This window comes from Miniopterus natalensis, chromosome 1, assembly GCF_054644295.1.
Source record: "Miniopterus natalensis isolate mMinNat1 chromosome 1, mMinNat1.hap1, whole genome shotgun sequence".
Lineage (NCBI taxonomy): Eukaryota > Metazoa > Chordata > Mammalia > Chiroptera > Miniopteridae > Miniopterus > Miniopterus natalensis.
Window position 1 is genome coordinate 111,609,286 of NC_142081.1, and position 20,597 is coordinate 111,629,882.

Sequence of the window (20,597 nt, forward strand, 5' to 3'; positions counted from 1 at the left end):
ATGGGCAAAAGGACCTCAGTGGACACTTCTCCAAAGAGGATATATAGGCCCATAGACAAATGAAAAAATGCTCAATGTCACTAATCATCAGAGAAATTCAAACTAAACTACAATGAGATATCAACTTACACCTGTCAGAATGGCTGTCATCAGTCAGTCAACAAACAAGTGTTGAGGATGTGAGAAAAGGAACCCCATGTACACTGTTGGTGGGAATGCAGATTGGTGCAGCCACAGTGGAAAGCAATATGGAGTTATCTCAAAAAGCTAAAAATGAAACTGCCTTTGACCCAACAATTCCACTTCTGGGAATATATCTGAAGAAACCTGAAACACTGATTCGAAGGAATATATGCACCCTATGTTTACTGCCTTGTTATTTGCAATAGCCAAGATTTGGAAGCAGCCCAAGTACCCATCAGTAGATGAGTGGGTAAAAAAGCAGTGGTATATCTACGTGATGGAATACTAGTTGGCCGTAAAAAAGAAGGAAATCTTACTTATTGCGACAGCTTGGATGCACCTGGATAGTATTATACTAAGTGAAATAAGCCAGTCAGAGAAAGACAAGTATCATGTAATTTCTCTTATATGTGGAATTTAATGAACAAAATAAACTAACAAAGAAAACAGAAACAGACTCATAGATACAGAGAACAGACTAAGAGCTGTCAGAGGGGGAGTAGGGTTGGAGAGCAGGGTGAAAAGATGAAGGGATGAAACAAACAAAACTCATAGCCCTGGCTCATGTAGCTTGGTTGGAGCATCTTCCCATATACCAAAAGGTGGCAGGTTTGGTTTCTGGTCAGGGCACATCTAGATAATACTGGAATTTTAAAATATTGGAGTAATTTTCTGTACCTTTTTAATTTAAATATGTGTGACAGCCCAACTTTGATATCATGAATATACTAATTTAGCAGTATTTCTGTGCTTTCTTCTTGTCTTTAGTTGGGCAGATGCTCAAACTCAAATCCAAAACATTGCTGCATCTTTTGACCAGGAGGCTGCTGCCATTCTTATGGCCAGGCTGGCAATATATAGAGCAGAAACCGAGGAAGGGCCAGATGTGCTTAGATGGCTAGACAGACAGCTCATTCGACTGGTAAGAAGTGAACATCATGCTTTTCTAAATCTGTGCCTTTATTTATAGTAAATGTTTGTTGCTGATAATCTTTTTCGAAGTTCTTAGCAGTGTAACTGGAAACTGTATGAGGGACTACTATTCAAGTTGCTGTAAAAGGCATAATAATGAATAGTTGATTTCACTTACCTCTTCTAATAAACTAAAATGCCTTTTTTCCTTAAAATGAAAGTGACAATTATGTAACATCTTGTTTTTCTTTTGGCTCGTATAACATTAGTTTCAAACATAATACTAAATTACTATAACTGTTTTTACTGCTTTTTTTTGCATATTTTTCTTCATTGCTATGGTTTTAGTTTTTTACTTTCATTTTACCAGGAATTTTTAAGAGAAATTAATTGGGATATAAGAATTATACATAATATAACTAAATAAATATAGTAATAAGTATAATAAATATAGATGTCTTGATTAGCTGGATCTAGATTACCGAAGTGTGTGTTAAGTTGAAAATGATGGGTTTTTAACATGTAAGGAACTTATTACTTACATTATGACCTAGAATTTAAGTTATTTTCCTAATGCTCCACTGTTACTCAATAGACTCTGGCCTATTATTTCCTTCTCAAACACCCTGGTGAGAACTCTCTGCTAAGCTATCTTATTTCTATTTGTAAGGAGGCTTTTGTGCTCTTTGTCTAGCTTTTCATGTAGTTTTTAAAACATTCTTGAGTGAACTAATCTTAGTTTAATAAAGTTAGCCATTTTTGTCACATCATTCAGAACTTTTTTTTAATTTTCTCTCTAAGAGTGTTTTTACACTAGCACCTTTCTGTGAAGAACGCAGTGCTATGACATCAGCATGTCCTTTTTTAACAAGAGACATGAAGCCTCTCATAGTTAGCCATTGATTGTACACCATCAGTACAAACGCCAACACAATTCCTCCAAGAAACTTTTTGTTTCCAGATAGGAAGATAAAACATTAAATATATTTTGACCTTTGCTTGTTTAGGGCAGCGGAAAAGTTTTCTTGAATTTCACTATTATTTAGCAATTTGACATGAAATTGGTGAAATCTGTTGATTCATCAACCTGAATAGAGAAGCTGTTATTTTTCAGCTAATTACACAAACCTCTCAGCATCAGGTAATGTGCTATCAGTGCATTTACCTATTATATGGGTTTAAGATGGAACTTTTCAGTTTCTCAGATTGCATTTTGTCCCAGCATTTTATTTATGGGTAATTTTACATATTGGCATTATTAGGTTCTCATCAACCATGTGACTTTTCCTTTTCTGGGTAATAAGTTGTGCCCTGAAATACCTTGCTTCCTGAGACTTTTGACTGAATGTGACTTTAGCAAACAACTTTATTAATTTGAGGTTCTAAAAGCTATTTGAAGGAATCAGCACCTTTATTCGTCAAATGGCTGTGATTCATAGTAAAGTCCTTTTTCTCTTTTGCTGGAGCTATTAGCCTTTGTAGGTGATCACATATGACAAAAAATTGAATAGTACAAACTTGGGTTATCAGCTTATGTAAAAACCATTGATAAGCAGATTTCATGGTGAAGATGGAAATTTTTTGTGTCCCTTCTTGCATGAGTTAGTGAAATGACTCAGAAAGATTATAATTCTTCAGATTTCTCTGTAGTATTATGTCTAGAGTCTTTCTCTATTATCTAGAGTCTCACACCTCAGTTTCAAAAATTGCCATATTGGCCCTGGCAGGTGTGGCTCAGTTGGTTGGGTGTTGTTCTGTGCACTAAAAGGTTATTGATTTGATTCCTGGTCAGGGCACATGCCCAGGTTGGGGCCCAGTCCCCAGTAGGGGGCGTGTAGGAGACAGCCTATTGATGACATTTCTCTGTCATCAATGTTTCTATCTATCTCTCTTCTCTAAAAAAAAAAATCAATAAAAACATTTTAAAAGCAAAAATTTTGGACTTAAGTATCAGATACATCCCACTTTGGAAATTATCCTTTCGGACATCCCCAGTTACACATGCAAAAAGTCGGCAATCTTTTCATTACCCTCACTATCCATAATACCAGATTTGCCTAATGCTTTATTTTAACAGAATCCTAGGCACATAGAAAATGTGTATATTTAATATAATGTGATTGATAGTTCTGAATAATGCTTGACATATTGGCTTTTTCACATCTTTTCAATGTATTTGATATTCTAAATCTCTTCAAGCATAATAGATATTCTAGGTCAGCACTATCCAGGAAAACTTTCTGCAGTGGTGGAAATACCTATAGTTTGCACTGTCCATTATGGCACTACTACCCACATGTGGCTATTGAGCACTTCAAATACAATGGCTAGTGCAACTGAGGAACTGGATTTTTATTTAATTTTAATTACTTTAAATTGCCACATGTAGCTAGTGGCTGTCATATTAGATAGCGAAGATTATTATCTTAATCTGTAAGTTTCACCAATGAAGCATAATTAGGAAACACTGAAGACCCCCAAACTCTTATTCCCAGATACTAAGATCTGTTTTCTAAGGATTAACTCTATAACTGTAGCATTTCTTTTCTTTTCTTTTTTTAAAAATCTTTTCTCAATTGACTGTTTATTATTTTTATTGATTTCAGAGAGAGGATGGGAGAGGGAGAGAGCTAGAAACATCAATGATGAGAGAGTCATTGATCCGCTGCCTCCTGCACACCCCCGACTGGGGATCAATCCCGCAACCCGGGCATGTGCCCTGACTGGGAATCAAACCGCCATCTCCTGGATCCTAGGTCGATGCTCAACCACTGAGCCACGCCCAGCCGGGCTACAACTGTAGCATTTCTATCCTTTGGATAACTGTGGTTCTGAAATGATTTTTCCTGGAAGCAAAAAATGTGATCAGATCAAGTACCCCTTCTTATGTGCTCTACAAAGCATAACAAATTCATAAATGATATAATACTTTCTTCTGAAATTCAAATGTATTCCTTTGGTTGTAATCAGTCTTTTAGTAAGTCTATAAGTAACATTCCAGTTTTATCCTATATCAATTTTCTACCCCTAAAGAATAATAACTTTAAAAAATAGAATATGTATAGGTCACAGTTTTAATTCTATGCCAGGAAGTATATTTCTAACAGTCTACTTTTATTTAGTGTCAGAAATTTGGAGAGTATCACAAAGATGACCCAAGTTCCTTCAGATTTTCAGAAACTTTCTCCCTTTATCCACAGGTGAGTAGATAAAAGATCTGTGTTCTTTTCTTTGTGTTAATAAAGCACTGGGTCTCACTTTCCATTTTGACATATTACTCAACTTACAGAACCTATTGTATTGGGTTATTCTTTTGGTTAGGTAACTTTCAGGATAGCTAAAAAATGCATATTGTGCTGTGAGTAGTCAGTGAAAAAAGTATATGGTATTTTTATGTTGGCCTTGCAAATAGTCATTTTATTTTGGTGAATAAAAATCTACACTACAACCCTACTATGGAATAGAATTAGGGGTAGGCCAGATTAGCTTTCCCTCTGATGTAAAGGATCTAATTACAGTGGTACCAAAAGAACTTCACCTGAAGTAATTTTACCAATCAACTGGTCGTACAGCATGGTTTCAGCACCTAAGAACAGTTTTATGGGCACATACCAGATAAATAGAAAGGAAGCTAATGTGATTTATCTTACAGAAGATTTTTCATTTGGGCAGTGGAATCTATCCCTCTATCTGTTGTTTTGATAGATATTTTTAAAAGTGTAGATTGTTTATATAATGAGTAACAGATAACATTTATTCAACTAAATACTATGTGCAAGGAACTTTAGGAGAATAAAGATGATGTCGATTCTATTTTTAAGGAGCTTTCAATCTGAAGGGTGAGATCACAGAACTGAAAATGAGAAATGGTATGAGAGATATATAGAATGTAGAGGAAACTGAAAGGAATCCTTCCAAATGGATGGTTAGATACATATTTATAGAAGAGATGGCATTTTAGTTCATCCTGGAAGGATGATTAATATTGATAAGTGGAAATTAAAATTTTTGCTCATGAAAACTTTGTTTAAAGCTTCAACTTTCTTTTCAGAGCTCCTCTTACATTTTTTGGAAGATGTGTTATTGATCTGTAACCTAGAAACTCCATGTTTATAGAGGGAGACTTCTCTAAACCTCTGGTGAAATTTTAAAGAACTGGGAAAAGGCAGAGTCCACTTATCTTAAGGCAGGCAGAAAACCTTGCTGTTTTGGGTATTCTCGACCCTCATTTTTATAGCAGAAACTAATAGAAAAGGGAATGAGGGTATTAGCTTAAGTATTTGACTAAATTCTTCACACTTTCTTTGCTTTCTCTTCTTTCCCTACTCTAAACCTCCTCTTTAGGCTTTTAAATTCTGAGAAATCTGGGCATCCCATCTTTTCCCCTCTATGGGAAATATAGACCAGAAGACCCAGAAAGACATTTTTACTTTGGGTTTTCAAAGCCTGATGATCTTCTAAAGGGTGAAATAGACTAAATTTAACGGAGATCTTGATCTTCAAAATATTTAACTCCAAATTTACCAGTTACACATTCATATGAATAAACAACAAGAATGGCTGAAGTGGTAAGGGATGAGAGAACCTCTCAGTGCATTAGGAAAAGGAATGAGAATTTCAGTGAGTGGTATGTGTTGGGGAGGAATGTGGAGTGAGGTTTTTTCAGGAGCAACGTGTAGATACTTGAGACCCAAGGGCTGAGGGAAGGTGAGAGAAGTAACTGAAAGGCAAATGGGCGGCGGTACTTTGAAGCCGATCCTATTGATTGTTGTATCAAAGACCCTTTGACTGTGTCAGAGGACAGTGGAACTGTCCTTCACTCAAGTTTCACTCTCCCCTTTCCTGATATCTCATATGAGGAGTGAGTGGAAGGGGAGACAGTGAAAGGAGAAAGGATGAATGAAACAGTGTAGGGATTGTTGCTTAGAGATAGGAAGGCCTTAAATATTAAGAAACAAGTGGGTGTAGGTAAGTCCTTTTAAAATATCAGTGCAGACTCTTTCCAGTGCAGTTTGTGGGAACTATACAAAAAGCAGAAAGTCTGTTAATCTGTTTTTATGTTCTCCTAGAGTATTTTGGTGGTGTTAATGAATAATAATAAAAAAGCCCAAAGATGTGGTTAGAGAGCTGAGGAACAAAAACAAAGAATGCTGATAATGTACCACCTGGCATCAGCCTCTGAAAAACTTAAATCTAAGCTAGGGGGTTTTGTCTCTATTTTTCTTTTTCTTTTGAGTCACCTCTTTAATTTTATAATTGTTGAATTATATTTTTAAGTAACTGATAAATATCATGAATAAGATTATTTCTGAGGAATACAGTTTAGAATGTTGTTATAACTTATTTTATTGTGGTTTTAGTAGTTGTAATCAAATGCTTTTTATAATAGTAAACTCCTATTTGCAATATTAAAATCATTAAAAGGCTATCTCATACGTTTTATCTTGTAGTTTATGTTTCACTTAAGAAGGTCTCCTTTCTTGCAAGTTTTTAACAATAGCCCTGATGAGAGTTCATATTATCGTCACCATTTCATGCGTCAAGATCTGACCCAGTCTCTGATCATGATTCAACCTATTCTGTATGCATATTCTTTTAGTGGACCACCAGAGGTAAGAGGGACATAAAAAATTGGTTTTGTTACGGTGATGTGTGCCATTAAAAAGTGAAAACACTGACTTTTTCTTGGAATGCAGTTACTAAATATGAGAATTTAATTCAAGAATAATTATCTTAAGTTATTCATGTATTTATTTAAAATATTTATATGTGCTTACTATGTGCTAGACTCCATGGTAGGCCATTTTAGGAAATCGTTTAAAAAATAATGAAACAGTGAGATGGAAGAGACTTTTAAGATCGTTTTGTCCAGTCATTTTGTTGATCAAATCCTCTAGGGCTTATGATTTTTATGTCTTTAACAATGTCAAGAGGTGATGATGATTCTAGAATTTGTAGCTTATTCCAGAGTTTAGTGTCTGAACGAAGCCTCTTGTTTTAATATCTCATTTTCCTCTTGGATGTAAGCTCCGGGCGATTATATAGATGTGCACTTAGAAAAAAGATAAAGTCGTCCATTTAGTGTCCTTAACAAATTGTCCCACTTATTTTAACTTATTATCAAGTAAATAGTTTTTATTCTGTAGTTAGAATCGTCTGTTTTATCATTTAAAAGTATATTATGACCATATTTGAAAATAATACTTTGAGAAAGGTCAGTATAAGGAGAATATTTATAATACCTATTGATAACGATCCCTCACAAGGCCTTTACTTACTGTTTTGTAAAAAGAAAAAGTGGATAAAATGTTTTATTTTGTTACTACAGTTGTTTTAGTATTTATCTCAGTTTCTACTTTTTTAGGAAAATATATATTTTTAATAAGTTGATCTAGCTATATATTTGGTCTTGTAGTTCTTTGAATCAGGAAAGTTATAGAAATAACTTTAAAATATTTTCAGAGTACAATATCTAAATTGTAGACACCTGGAAAAAGTAGAATAGTGTTTAGAAGAAAACTGGAATCCGATCGTTTTTAGTGCCTGCTCCTCTCAAGTTCCAGCCTTTCCATTTAGTCTATGAGTCCCATTAGCTTCATTTTCTTAGGCTTTGCCTTTGGAGTTATCCTCTTTCTTTCCTGCATTATCATTATTTCTCTCTATCTGGATTATTCTTATTAACATGGAAACCTTAGAAGCACTCATGTTAAAAGAATCAAACAAAAAACCCTTCACTTGACATTTTTTCTAATTGCCACCCCATTTCCCTGGTTTAGGTCACAGCCAAACTCAGAATCTACTTGTTTGTATTTTCTTACCTCATATTCTCTTCTCAACCTGTGTTAGTCAGACTTTTGTCCCTAACATCATACTGAAACAACTCTTAATAACGTCCTAGCCCAGGCATGGCTCAGCAGTTGAGTGTCGACCCAGGATCCAGGCGATCGGGGTTCGATTCCCGGTCAGGGCACATGCCCGGGTTGTGGGCTCGATCCCGTCAGAGGTATGCGGGAGGCAGCCGATCAATGACGACTCTCTCGTCATTGATGTTTCTATCTCTCTCCCTCTCCCTTCCTCTCTCTGAAATCAATAAAGATATTTAAAAAACAAAAAACAATGTCCTACGTCTTGCCAGAACTCTCAACAGTATTTTCCTAGTGAGGACTCCTTGCAAACCTTTTGCCCTAGGCTTCTGTGACACCTATAATACCTGCCGGTTTCTCCCTACTTATGGCCTGTTCCTACTCAGGCTCCTTTTGCTGCTGGCTTCTCCCTTTCAGACCTCCAAGTGTCATGCTCCAGGACTCTGGCTTCTTCTCTGTCTTCCCTCTCTCTACGTGATGCAGTCTAATCTCATAGGTTTAATTACCATCTTCATTCATGTGATACCCAAATTTATGTCATTAGATCAGGCCACTCCCTTTCATTTCATATTCCCTACTTTCCGTATACTCCAAACTTGCTCTCTCCCAAGCTTTTCCCATCTTATTCAGTGGTGCCACCGTCAAGCTTATGAGTCATCCTTGATTTCTTCTTGATTCTATTCTATTCTATTTTTCAATTGTTAACCTCAGCTTAGAGATTTCTAAGAAAATAAAGTTAGAATATGCCATGAGAATTCATAATAGCAAGAGGTTTTAAGTAATATGTGAATTTTAAAATTTTAAATTAATAGATCCTGGAAGGACCTTTTGTGTGTTTAAGTAACTTATTTTTCCTGCTTCCCCCTTTCTCATTTTCCTCATGTTAGCCGGTTCTTCTCGATAGCAGCAGCATTCTCGCAGATCGTATTCTTCTCATGGACACATTCTTCCAGATTTTGATTTATCATGGCGAGGTAAGACTCCATGGCATTTAAAGCTGTGCACGTAGGTGCAGTAAAGGCTTTTCCTTTCACTATATGCCTAGTGTTTTCCACTATGATAAACTTTTATTTCCATTTTTATAAAATATGTATAAAATGTGATTCTTCCTACTTCTTTTGCAGTTGATTCACCTGTGGTAATTTTATCTATTTGTTCACACATGATTAGACAATAGGTTTTATACAAAACATAGTGTTGTGAAAGTAAGAGCATTGATATATATATATATATATATATATATATCCATCATACTTTTGGGTTTTAACTGAAGACATTAAGAGAGAAGAGCCAGCCTTTGTCAGCGGGCAGGCTTTCCTTTTCATTATGTATTCCACATGAAGTATTTAAAGTTTTGGGTTTTTTTGTGTTTCAAGTGAAAGTGAGTTTATTAGTGAAGTAGTGAGACAGAGAATGGGCTACCCCACAGATGGAGCAGCCTCCCTTTAGCCTAAAGTTTTAAACAATAATCTGCATGATCCCAAAAACTCATTTAAAGCCTAAGTTCATTAAAATTTATAACTTCACTTAATTGGAATGGTAAATGATTGAAAAGAGCAGAATAGTTTAGTAGCCATTAAGGTACTTAGCAGAACTCTGTTCATTCCTGCATTTATTCATTCAGCCAATATTTATGTGCTTCCTCTGTATAAAAAAACCCTGTACTCTGGATGCTTTGAAAGACAGAGATTCTTTAGTCACACTGCACTCAGGCTTATAGTCTAATATTCTAGTAACCTGTGCTGTTTGTTTTTCAATTTTTAAAAAAGTGTAAATGATTTTTGATTTGCACTGTAATAGTTAAGGCATTGCTCAAAATATCTTTTTAAGTAATATTATTTGGGACTTTTAAAAGATTTATTAATTGATACCAGTTACTTATAATGCCCTTTACTTGTTTTTTTTAATGAGTTAACAAAGAAACAGCTTTTTCACATTTTCTGTTACCTGTGGATGTTTTACTGAGTTCATAGCACTTTTCCATGTTTTTAATAACCTCACAAACAGTTCTCAGTGCCTGCCTCCTGTCACTGTTTGTCTAACAGTTTACTGAGCAACATTATTATTTATTAATGCTCTTTACTTTTTAAAAGTAATGCCTCTAACGTGGTAAAGCTAGGTTGTTGCACCTTTTTTGTCTTTTTGATAGTGTTTGTGTCTTCAAATAGCTTGTTAATGTGCTTAAAGAAGAAATCAGAAATGCAGATGATTGTTCCTTTGTTAAATACAGAGATACAAAAACTAGATAGAGCATGTTGACTGATTTGGTTAACTTAGAAACCCAGCCAGGTTTAAATTTTTGTATCATTTAATTATATGGTTTTGGAGCCATTTACCTTAATGAAAGAATTGATTCAGATGCTCTTCTACAGGTATATTATCTTGATAATAGTATTGCTATTATTATTAAAGTTTTTATGTTTATTTATCGTGTCAGAATGTAACTCCATTGTTAAAGATTCATAATAGTAGGTAATTTAGAAGTCTCTGGGAATCTTCTGTAACAAAAATTTCCTTCATTTATCACAAGCTTAGGTAGATAGCTTTTAGTAACATTAATTTCATAAGCATAGTGTTTTAAAGTGTTTTTATTATTTCTTTTTATTTTTAAAGAAGAAATATCCTACTTGTGTATATATTTACTCAAGCATACTGAAATTAGTATTCTTAACCTTAAAAATTGAGATAAGTGGAATAACCTATAATTTTCTTATTTTCTGAAGATTATTTCCTTTGAAAAAAAATGTCTTTAGTATTTTTAGATACACAAGAAATTAAAAATAATAATTTCTTCAATTGTTTTAAAATTAGACCATAGCCCAGTGGCGCAAGTCAGGATACCAGGACATGCCAGAATATGAAAATTTCCGCCACCTTCTGCAAGCCCCAGTGGATGACGCCCAGGAAATTCTTCACTCCAGATTTCCAATGCCGAGATACATCGACACTGAACATGGGGGCAGCCAGGTAAGCCCTGTTAATTTGTTTGTGTGTTTGTTTGTTGTTGCTTTTACGATGAGTTGTTCCTACTTGCCTTCCGACTTTAATTTGTATAGCTTACTCTACTAGGCAAGTAGGAAGGAGATGGCAGAAGAAGGTTTCTAGGAGAAGGTATGCTTGCTTTTTGCCATAGCTTTGAGAGCAGAGCTATAAGATTATTGACTAGTTGACTAAAACTGCCAGGTTCTCCCATTTTTGCCTCCAGCCCAGCTCTAATAACAGAGCCAGGATAGTATTTTGATGGTGTGCCAGCTTCAGTTGACCAAGAAGACATGAACAGCTTGGGAAATAATTTAGTGTGCTTTTCCTTAAAGCTGTTATTTACTGGATATGAAGTTTGTGGTCACATAATTTTTTCTTTTTTCCTTATTCTATCATTCTAGTTTTCTAGAAAATATCATGTAAAGGAAGGCATTATGGTATTATAAAAGGCTTTGTGGTTTTACAATTATGTGAGGATTAAATAATTTACATGTACATATACACATGGCCCTTTGGAGCCTTTCAGAAGTCTAGGCTAGGACCCATAACTTACAGTCTTAAAGTTCTTTTTACTTCTCCTTTGTAATTTTTATTCCAGTTATAATTAATTAATTATAAATTGTTATAAGTCCATTTTACTTGCTCCTTAAAGTCAGAGATTGTGCCTTTTTCTTTTTTTCTTTTCTTTTTTTTGTATTCTTATGCCTAGCACAGTATTACAAAGTAGGTAATAAATATCGGTAACTGTTCTTCAGAAATGATAGCAATTATTATTAGGATTTTACTGTACTTAAAATAGCTTCTGTGTATTGAGAATTTGCAAAGCTGATAGTTAGAACTTTACACACCATATCTCATTTGATCTTCATAATAGTCCATTTATTATCTCCGTTATACAGGTAATAAAACTGGGACTTAAATTACTGGTGGCCCAGGCAACATAGTAAATGGAGGAGTCGGGATTTGCATCCACATATTCTGACTTTAGAGCCCGTTTTCTTGTGTTAAACTGTTTACTTATAGAATAGAAAAAAAGATTTTGTATGGTACTAAATTTCAAAAAATGTGATGGCCTGTGTTCTTCCAATATGAAATAATAATTTATGACTGTTTCTCTCAATGACATCTCACCATGTACAGTGCTATTTTCCTCTTTTATTCTGTCTTTTTCATGATAAGGCATAGTGGATAGATGGGTAAAATGTTGGGTAGTTTGTCTCATAGAATAGCCTACAGTTTTAAAAAGTTTGAGAGTCCTTGTTTAAAGTAACTATATAGGTTTTCACAGTTTTTATTTTTATCATTTTTTGGAACTTCAAACCTCTGATGATGTTTCAGACCAAGTGTTTAATAAATTTCACACTAACCTTTTCATAATTGTTGCACACATAATTTTTATATGCTGAGTTTTAGACTCAACAATTTATTATTTGTTATTAATGTTATGAATGTATGATTTATTTATTTGTAACATAGTGACCTACATATTTCAAAATTTAGTTCATTTTTTAAAAAGTTATATTTTAATAAAATTAATTTTACCACAAAGTATTAAGTAAAGTTTATTTTAAGTGGCATAATGTATTTGTCCCACTTAATATTGACTAAGTCTGTTTTTGATGTATAATGTTATTTCTTCTTTGCTTTCAAGGCCCGTTTTCTGCTTTCAAAAGTCAACCCTTCACAGACTCATAATAATATGTATGCCTGGGGACAGGTAAGTATAAATAGCAGGTCTTGGAAGTTATTTCTTTGTGTATTTATAGTTTGTTATTTTAGTGAGAGCTACATTTTTCCTGTGTATTTGAGAACAATTTCTGTTGGAAAAGTAATGCAAAACTAAGAGTAGAAAATAGAATTAGTATTTGGTGACACCATAGAAAATAAAAAAGTGATATCAAATAGATAGAGCCCTTTCACATTCCAAATTTAGCACCACACCCTTGAGTAAAAGCATTAACGTGTATAACATAAGATAAAAGTGGTGATTTAAACTTAATGCCAGGCCATGACCCACAGAAGGCCACATACACAGTAAGCCAGGAGAGGTCAGGGATTATAGTTGAGAAAGAAAAGCTAGAGGCCTGGAAATCATTATTAATATATTTTAATTTGGTAGAAGTTTTACCTTTTGGTATAATATATCAACATTTATCAAGTGTCCAATAGGCAGGACTCTATATTTGTACTTGAGGGTACACAGTAATCATTGCTGCCTTTGAAAAGCTTGTAATCTATTATTAGAGATAATATACATAACTAAGGAATTAAAATACAATGCAGAATGGGAGATGTGCTTTTAGAAAGATGTAAAGTATTACGGAGGTTAGAAGAAGACAGGAGGAAGTCACAAGATGGCAGCAGGAGAAGGGTGTGTGATCAGAAAGGGGGCATTTCCTTTTAGATGGATATTATTTCAGTAGGTGAAAATTACCTGAGGAAGGGAATTCTACGTAGAAGATAGTATGGGCTAAGGTACAGAGTACATGTAGGGACGAATAGTAGAACATAAAACTGGAAATGCATCATACAGCCAAATTGTGGAGTATCTTGAATGCCAGGCTGAAATCAATAAAGATATATTTTAAAAAAAGTGAGATCAACCAACTGCAATTTTTTTATAAGATTGAGTTGAGCATTTGTATTTATAATTTCAGATAAGATCTTCTAGACTATAAATTATATCCATATGTATATTTTGTCTTGACTAGGAAAAATAGATCTGGGCTTGAGTGAATTGAGGTGGAAAATTTGTATAAAATGAAAAAAAAAAGCAGGTATAATAATAAGAGAAAAAAGCAAGAGCCACCAGGTTATTATCAGTTTGTCACATTATTGAGATCTTTGCTTCTCTGTTAACTATGACAAGTATTTTAGTATTATAAAATAATAGATTTTTTATTTTTTAAAATAAATTTGTTTGTATTAATTTCAGAGAGAGAAAGGAAGAGGGAGAGAGAGAGAAATATCAATGATGACAGAGTCATTGGATTGGCTGCCTCCTGCACTCCTCTTATTGGGGATCTAGCCCGAAACCCGGGCATGTGCCCTGACTGGGAATTGAACCGTGACCTCCAGGTTCATGCGTTAATGCTCAACTACTGAGCCATGTGGGCCAGGCAGATTTTTCAAAATGGTAATAATAACAGTTAAAACATGTTGTATGGCTGCTCTGTGGGCCAGGTATTGTTCTGTTTCTCTGTACAATTTAATTCAGTCATTACAACAGCCATGTGAAATAGGTCCTGTTATTATTCTTATTTTATACATAAGGAAACTAAGACAGAGAGGTTAAGTAACTTCCTCAAAGTCACACAGGCAGTAAGTGGCAGAGCCAGGATTTGAGCCCAGGCAGTCTGGCTCCAAACTCTAAGATCTTAATCCTAGTGCTGTTGCCTTCCTTCATTATCAGGGTTTTCAAGGTCTTATATTAATGTATGAAAACACGTAATAAAATGGAATTTCCTTTGTTCAGGAGAGGGATGGTGTGTCTGTGGCTATACAAGACCAGAACCACAGGAGCTATAAATTCTCATCTCACATTTGCCACTAACTTGCTGATCTCCTCAGAAAATTCCTTACTTTCCCCTTTAGACTTTATATATAACTTTTTTCTTGCTATAATAAAATTTCATTATTATTTTTTAATATATCTTTATTGATTTCAGCAGGGAGAGAGAGAGATAGAAACTTCAATGATGAGAAAGTCATTGATTGTCTGTCTCCTGCATGCCCCCTGCTGGGGATCAAGCCCACAACCCAGGCGTGTGCCCTGACCAAGAATTGAACCCTGATCTCTTGGTTCATAGGTCAACACTCAACCACTGAGCCACACAGGCCAGGCTAAAATTTCATTATTAATGGGTTGGGTTACCAGGACCATTCTGTCAACATCATTTTCTTTAAAACAGAAGTTAGGAATTTTCCCTAACTCTTGGTAATTACTTAGAACCTGCAGAAATAAATTAAAATGACTTGAACACTTGTAAGCATAGTTTATTTTAAAAGTGATATGTTTGCTTCCTTCCAGCTGGCATTTCTGTTGAAATATGTACAATTGGAGTTTTATTATGTTTAGTAAACAGGCAGCAATAAGGAGACTTACTCTTTAGAAGTGATAAAAGCACCGATTCATTCAAGAAAATTAACACTACTTTAAAGATTAAGTTGGATATGGAGCTATTTTTAACACCAGTAGAATAGAATGTGGCTCGATTCTAGCACCAGTTATGATGCTGACCACTTGGAGTTGATTCAGACCCCACAAGTTAAAGGACATGGTCCATAACCAGACTGCCTGCACTTTAGATCCCAGCTGCAAGTGGAATCCCAAGCTTCCCACACTTTCAACCAACTAGCTACAAATCCATATGTGTGTTTAGGGGGGTTCCCACGACTCCCCTCAGGTTCAATAATTCGATAGAACAACTCATAGAACACAGGAAAACACCTTATTTATGATTACAGTTTTATCATAAAGGTTACAAATTAGGACCAGCTAAGTGAAGAGACAGAGGTCTGGAAGGGTGCCAGATACAGAGCTCTGCCCTTTTTCCATGGAATCAGTGTGCGACATCCTCCCAGCACACTGATGTGTTTATCAGACAGAAAACTGCGCTGAGCTTTGATATTCAGAAGTTTTTTTTGGGTGGCTCCTTTCCATAGGCATGATTGATTGAGTCACTGGTGCTGATTGAACTCAATCTCCAACTCCCCCCTCTCCCCCCTCCCCCTCCCTGGAGATCCGCCTGTTTTAAAGCCCCAACACTCCAATCACGTGGTTGATCTTTCTGGTGACAGGCCTCCATCCTGAGCCATCTCTCAGCAAAAACTCAGGTGTGATCTGAGGGGCTCATGAATAACAAGACAATACTGTTGGGCAATTCCAAGGATACATGAGATCTCTCTCTCATGACCCCAGAGACAAAGGCCAGTCACATTTATTATACAGCAGGAAAATGGGTATTATTCTGCTTAAAATGATTTCCTTGTTTATTTTAAACATTTGCTTATACATTGCTTATGGGTTTTAAGGTATCACACTGTTTAAATCATAGCACGTATCTTTTTTCCTAGGAGTCTGGAGCACCTATTCTCACAGATGATGTTAGTCTGCAAGTGTTCATGGACCATTTGAAGAAACTTGCTGTGTCAAGTGCTGCTTGAAGTGCTAAACATAACATGTTAAAGACATTTAAGAAGATGAAATAATATTTCAATTTTGTTTTCTTTTTCCTTTTTCAGTTAATCTGTGGAAATCAACAGATATTTCCCTAGACTCTTTTTGTATTAGTAAGGTTTGAGACAACATAGTTAAAATGTTCATTTATAGATTAAGCTGGAATGTAAGAGCAATACGAACAAACTTACTTTGCTTGCCACAGTATTATAATTGGTTTTGGAAATTTGAGGTCTTTATAACTTAATTATGTTAAAGAGTGAAAATAGAGTTTGTTTTGTACTAAAGAGACATAACTCACTTGTCTATTGCAGATAAATCCAAGTGGCACTGAATGTCTATATTGACTTTTGAAAACTTGTTTCTTAATTTTAGCTAGAAAGTAAATAAAATCATCAACAGTAGTGATAAATGTAAACATTTTTGCCTGTTCATTGAATATTTTTCTGTGATTTTCATCACTTATGTATACACTTTTTCTGTACTTAATCTGTTAAGGCAGATTATTTTTATGATTTGTTTAGAAATTATTTGACTTTATATATGGTAATTTTCATGAAGATAATTTAATGGTTTTTGTCATTTTAGAGATGAAAAGTTTTTTGGGTAACAGTCCCCAAAATGACAATGTGAAATTCCCACACATACCCAACTTATGTGATTAAACATGATTTTTTTTAAATGGAGATGGTAAAGAAACCATTTGCGAGAATGCATTATAGAAAGCTTCTGCTGTAAAAAATGACTGTTCTAAGTACTAAACCAAATTTGTTTTTTACTGCATGGCTTTGTTTTTCCTCCTTGCTTTTCTGAGATAAATTTTACGCTAAATTCTTTAGTATTTTAACACTATTTTGGGAGTTTACACATTACTTTTTGTGTCTGCTTCCATTTTGTGAAATTTATTATGTTTTGGTTTTTATTGAAACAGTATTATATAATGTTTTGTTGAATTATCTCATGTGATGCTGAGTTCTCTTTTGATTATTCACTAGTATCATTCACCTTTATCTTTTAAAGTTTACTTGTAGCAAATGTTTACATTGCTAAAGCCAGATATATTTAACAAATTTACATCAAGTACTGCAAATACAAGGTGGTGCTATGATATATGCTTAGGACAGTTTTGATGATTGTATTTGCATGAACACAATTATATGATGGTAAAAGAGGCAGAAACTTTAAAAAATTGTTTATATGTTATACTTAATTAGATTAAATAAATTGCTCTGATCCATTGTATTTGAATTGGATTGTGCTAGGCATAAATAATAATAAAATGTACTTTTTCTCTGTTTTCCTGCTTATTTTGAGATCTAGTAAAGCCTGAGTAGCCAAATGTAAAAACAGAGCATTTAAAATCTTCTATCAAAAGTCATTCATTTTTTTCTGTTTAAGTTTTTATTTTTATTTTGTTTTTATTTAAAATTTTATTTTTGTTTAAAATATTACAGGTGTCCCTTTTTCTCCCCAATGACTTATTCCCCCCCGGCCCTCCCCCAGTCCCTCTACCCACCACTGTCCCTGTCCTTGGGTTGTGCATATATGCATATAAATTCTTTGGTTACTCTCTCCCCCTCCACGCACCCACCCTCCTGCATCCCTCTGACATTTGTCAGCCTCGTCTATGCTTCCATGTCATTGAATCTATTCTGTTCATCAGTTTATTAAGTTCTTTAGATTCCACATATAAGTGAGATCATGTGCTGTTTGTCTTTCTCTGCCTGGCCTATTTCACTTAGCATAATATTCTCCAGGTCCATCCATACTGTGCCAAAGGGTATGAGATCCTCCTTCTTTACAGCTGCATAGTATTCCATGGTGTAAATGTCCCACAGCTTTTTTATCCACTCATCTACTGATGGGTTTTTTTGCATATGACAGTTTCCTTCTGTATCTTATGCAGCATTTAAAAAATGTCCACAAGGCTTCTCAAAATCCAAGTGATGTTAAAGATGAGATGTTATTCCCCAAGATCAAATGCAAATCAAAGAATCACTGTAGGGTAAGGAAGCTCACATCTGACAAAGGAACCTGGGTGTTCAGGGCTCTGTGCAGGTAGGCTGCTGGTCCGTTTAACCACAGCCTTTCTGCAGCCACCTAGGAATCAACCGAGTGGAGGCGGAGCTTTCGGTGATTGAAAGTAGGGGATGGAGCTACAGAGCTGTCACCCATCAGGGCTCCACTTTGTTTTTTCTTACTTATCAGACAGCTCCTCTGGCTAGGCTGTCTTCAATCCGGAGGCGCCTAACCCTAAAACAATCTATCAGCAGGTGCCTCTTACAGAGAGTCTGCAGGCCTCACGCCCAGCGGGAGGTGAAGCCTCGCCTGCCCCGCCCCCTCCGTCGTGGCCCCGCCCCTCCACCCCGGCCCCGCCCTGGCGAGGGCGTGGTTGAGTCCGTTACTCCGGGAGCTGGAGGTGGGGGTGCCTCCTGCGGGGGTCCTGCGTTCAGCGCCCGCGGCTCTGTTTGTTCTCCGCTGCGGCCGCTGTTGCTGTCTCCCTCCTCCCTCCGAGCCCGGGGCGCACGGGCCAGAGCGAGCCTCCCGCTGCCACCGCGGCGCAGAGCAGGTAACGGGGCGCGGGGGCTGCAGTGCCGCTTGGAGACCGGCGCGGTGCGGGCGCGGGGATCTGCTCCCGGTGCCGCTGCTTCAGCCCGCGGCGGCTGGCGAGTCACCCGGAGCCAGCCGCCCGCCTCGAGGCGCCTCGGCCCGAAGCCCGCGGGGGCGGGGGCACCTTGGGCAGAGGTGGGGCGGCCGGAGGATGGGGCGGGTGGGAGCGGGGCCTCGGCAGCTGCGGGCGGGACCCCTTGGGGACCTCGCTGGACTCGGGGCGAGGCGGCAGGGACCTCGGAGGGGCGCAGGACGTGCTGGTGGAGGGAAAACTGCGGAGCTAAGTCAGAGTCAGGCACCCCAGGGAAAAGCACCCACTGATAGTAGCCTTAAGCTACTCAATTTTAAAAAAGGTTTGTGGGTTTTTTTTTTAGTTTTTTTTTTTTTTAATTGAGAAAGGTGTTTCTACTTGGGTAGTGTTAATTACACATTCTTTGGAGACAGGCGCTTTGCAGTGAGATTTACACATTAACGTTGCTTACTTATTAGCTTTTAAATTAAAAGCTAATAACGTGAACTTTTTTCTCAAGTGACAAGTAGACAGAAGCAGGGTGACACCTTTGCGCTGAAGTGGGGCGCGGGGCTGTCGCCAGCAGGGGGAGGAATGTGATGAGGAATGCCTGCGCAGGTTTGAAAGGACGGTGGGAGTGGGACCTTGATTCTGTCACTCTCATGGGTGAGAGTGGAATTACTCTTTTCTGTTTTTCTAATTTTTTAAACAGCTTTCAAATTTGTTTTAAAAAGGGCCTCTTTAGAGACAGTCTCTGGATTTTAGGGATGTTCCCACTAATGCAGTAACACTTTGCAGACAAGTCCAAGGCAATTAACTATATGATTTAATTTACTGATAAAGAAGCACTTTGAATCGCTGTTACCTTTTTTGACATGTTTAATATAACCTTTTTTTATTAACCATTTGTTCACAAGAGAAATGGTGAAGGTCACCAAGTTTTAGCAGTAATGATACAGTGAGGACTCTGGGAGCAGTGTTCCCCTCTTCCAGGTGCATTCTCTTCTGCAAACTAGTATTTCCATTTATGTAGGTATTGATTGATTGATTGATTTCACCGAGGGGAAGGGAGAGGGAGAGAGAGAAACAATGATTAGAGTCATTAATTGGCTGCGGACTGCACAGGGCCTACTGGGAATCAAACCTGCAACAACCCCAGCATGTGCTCTGACTGGGAATCCATCTGTGATCTGGTTCATGGGTGGAGGCTCAGCCACTGAGCAACAGTGGCCGGGCTCGGTTTAGGTGTTTTAATTGAGAAGCTCAAAGCTTGTCAATTTGAGTGTCCTCCTATCCTCTAGGAGGCGGGTGATATTTATCATGCTCATTTTACAGGTACATAAACTCAACGCCCTAGAGATGAAAGGAATTCAGCCCCAGGTTATTTGTCTCTTACTCGATTTTGTACCTGTAATGGATTTAATCCAGGACCCAGCAAGGTCCCTACCAGCAAGCAAGCTTCTGCATACCCATTTGATCACAAGTACCTGAGTCAGAGATGGAGATGGTTATTTCCGAATAAAGAAATATTGTCTGTTAGGTTGTTTTTCTTTTTTTTTTTCCTTCGAGGTTGCTAAGATAGACTGAATCACACCAAAAAGGTATTTTTTCACAGAGGCGAAATGAAACAGTGTCGCTATGTGAAAAATCTCTGTTTTAAATTTTGGGAGGTGTTCCAAATTAGAGAACCTTATTTATGTTTGCATCAGTGGACTTCAGTGTCTTCTAATTTGTGGACGGAAAGAGGCCACATGCCCACCTGACAAGCTCAGGGAAGGCCTGCATGGTGGTGGCTTTCAAAACTTAGAGACCTAAAGTACCCACAAAGGATGGCCTGAAATGAAAACTTCTTTTTAAC

The 20,597-nt window shown here is 36.7% G+C and overlaps 1 protein-coding gene across 1 annotated transcript in view; it reads left to right on the top strand.

Moving 5' to 3' along the window:
* The window catches only part of SEC23A (SEC23 homolog A, COPII component), a 53,442-nt gene extending 36,026 nt beyond the window's left edge, over nucleotides 1-17,416 (top strand). Inside the window, exons 14-20 of the mRNA XM_016209795.2 lie at nucleotides 952-1,105; nucleotides 4,218-4,295; nucleotides 6,546-6,707; nucleotides 8,846-8,932; nucleotides 10,770-10,925; nucleotides 12,592-12,657; nucleotides 16,017-17,416. Coding sequence (XP_016065281.1) covers nucleotides 952-1,105; nucleotides 4,218-4,295; nucleotides 6,546-6,707; nucleotides 8,846-8,932; nucleotides 10,770-10,925; nucleotides 12,592-12,657; nucleotides 16,017-16,106 — 793 coding nt within the window. The 3' untranslated portion in view covers nucleotides 16,107-17,416. The remainder of the gene's footprint in view (nucleotides 1-951; nucleotides 1,106-4,217; nucleotides 4,296-6,545; nucleotides 6,708-8,845; nucleotides 8,933-10,769; nucleotides 10,926-12,591; nucleotides 12,658-16,016) is intronic.
* Nucleotides 17,417-20,597: the final 3,181 nt, after the last annotated feature.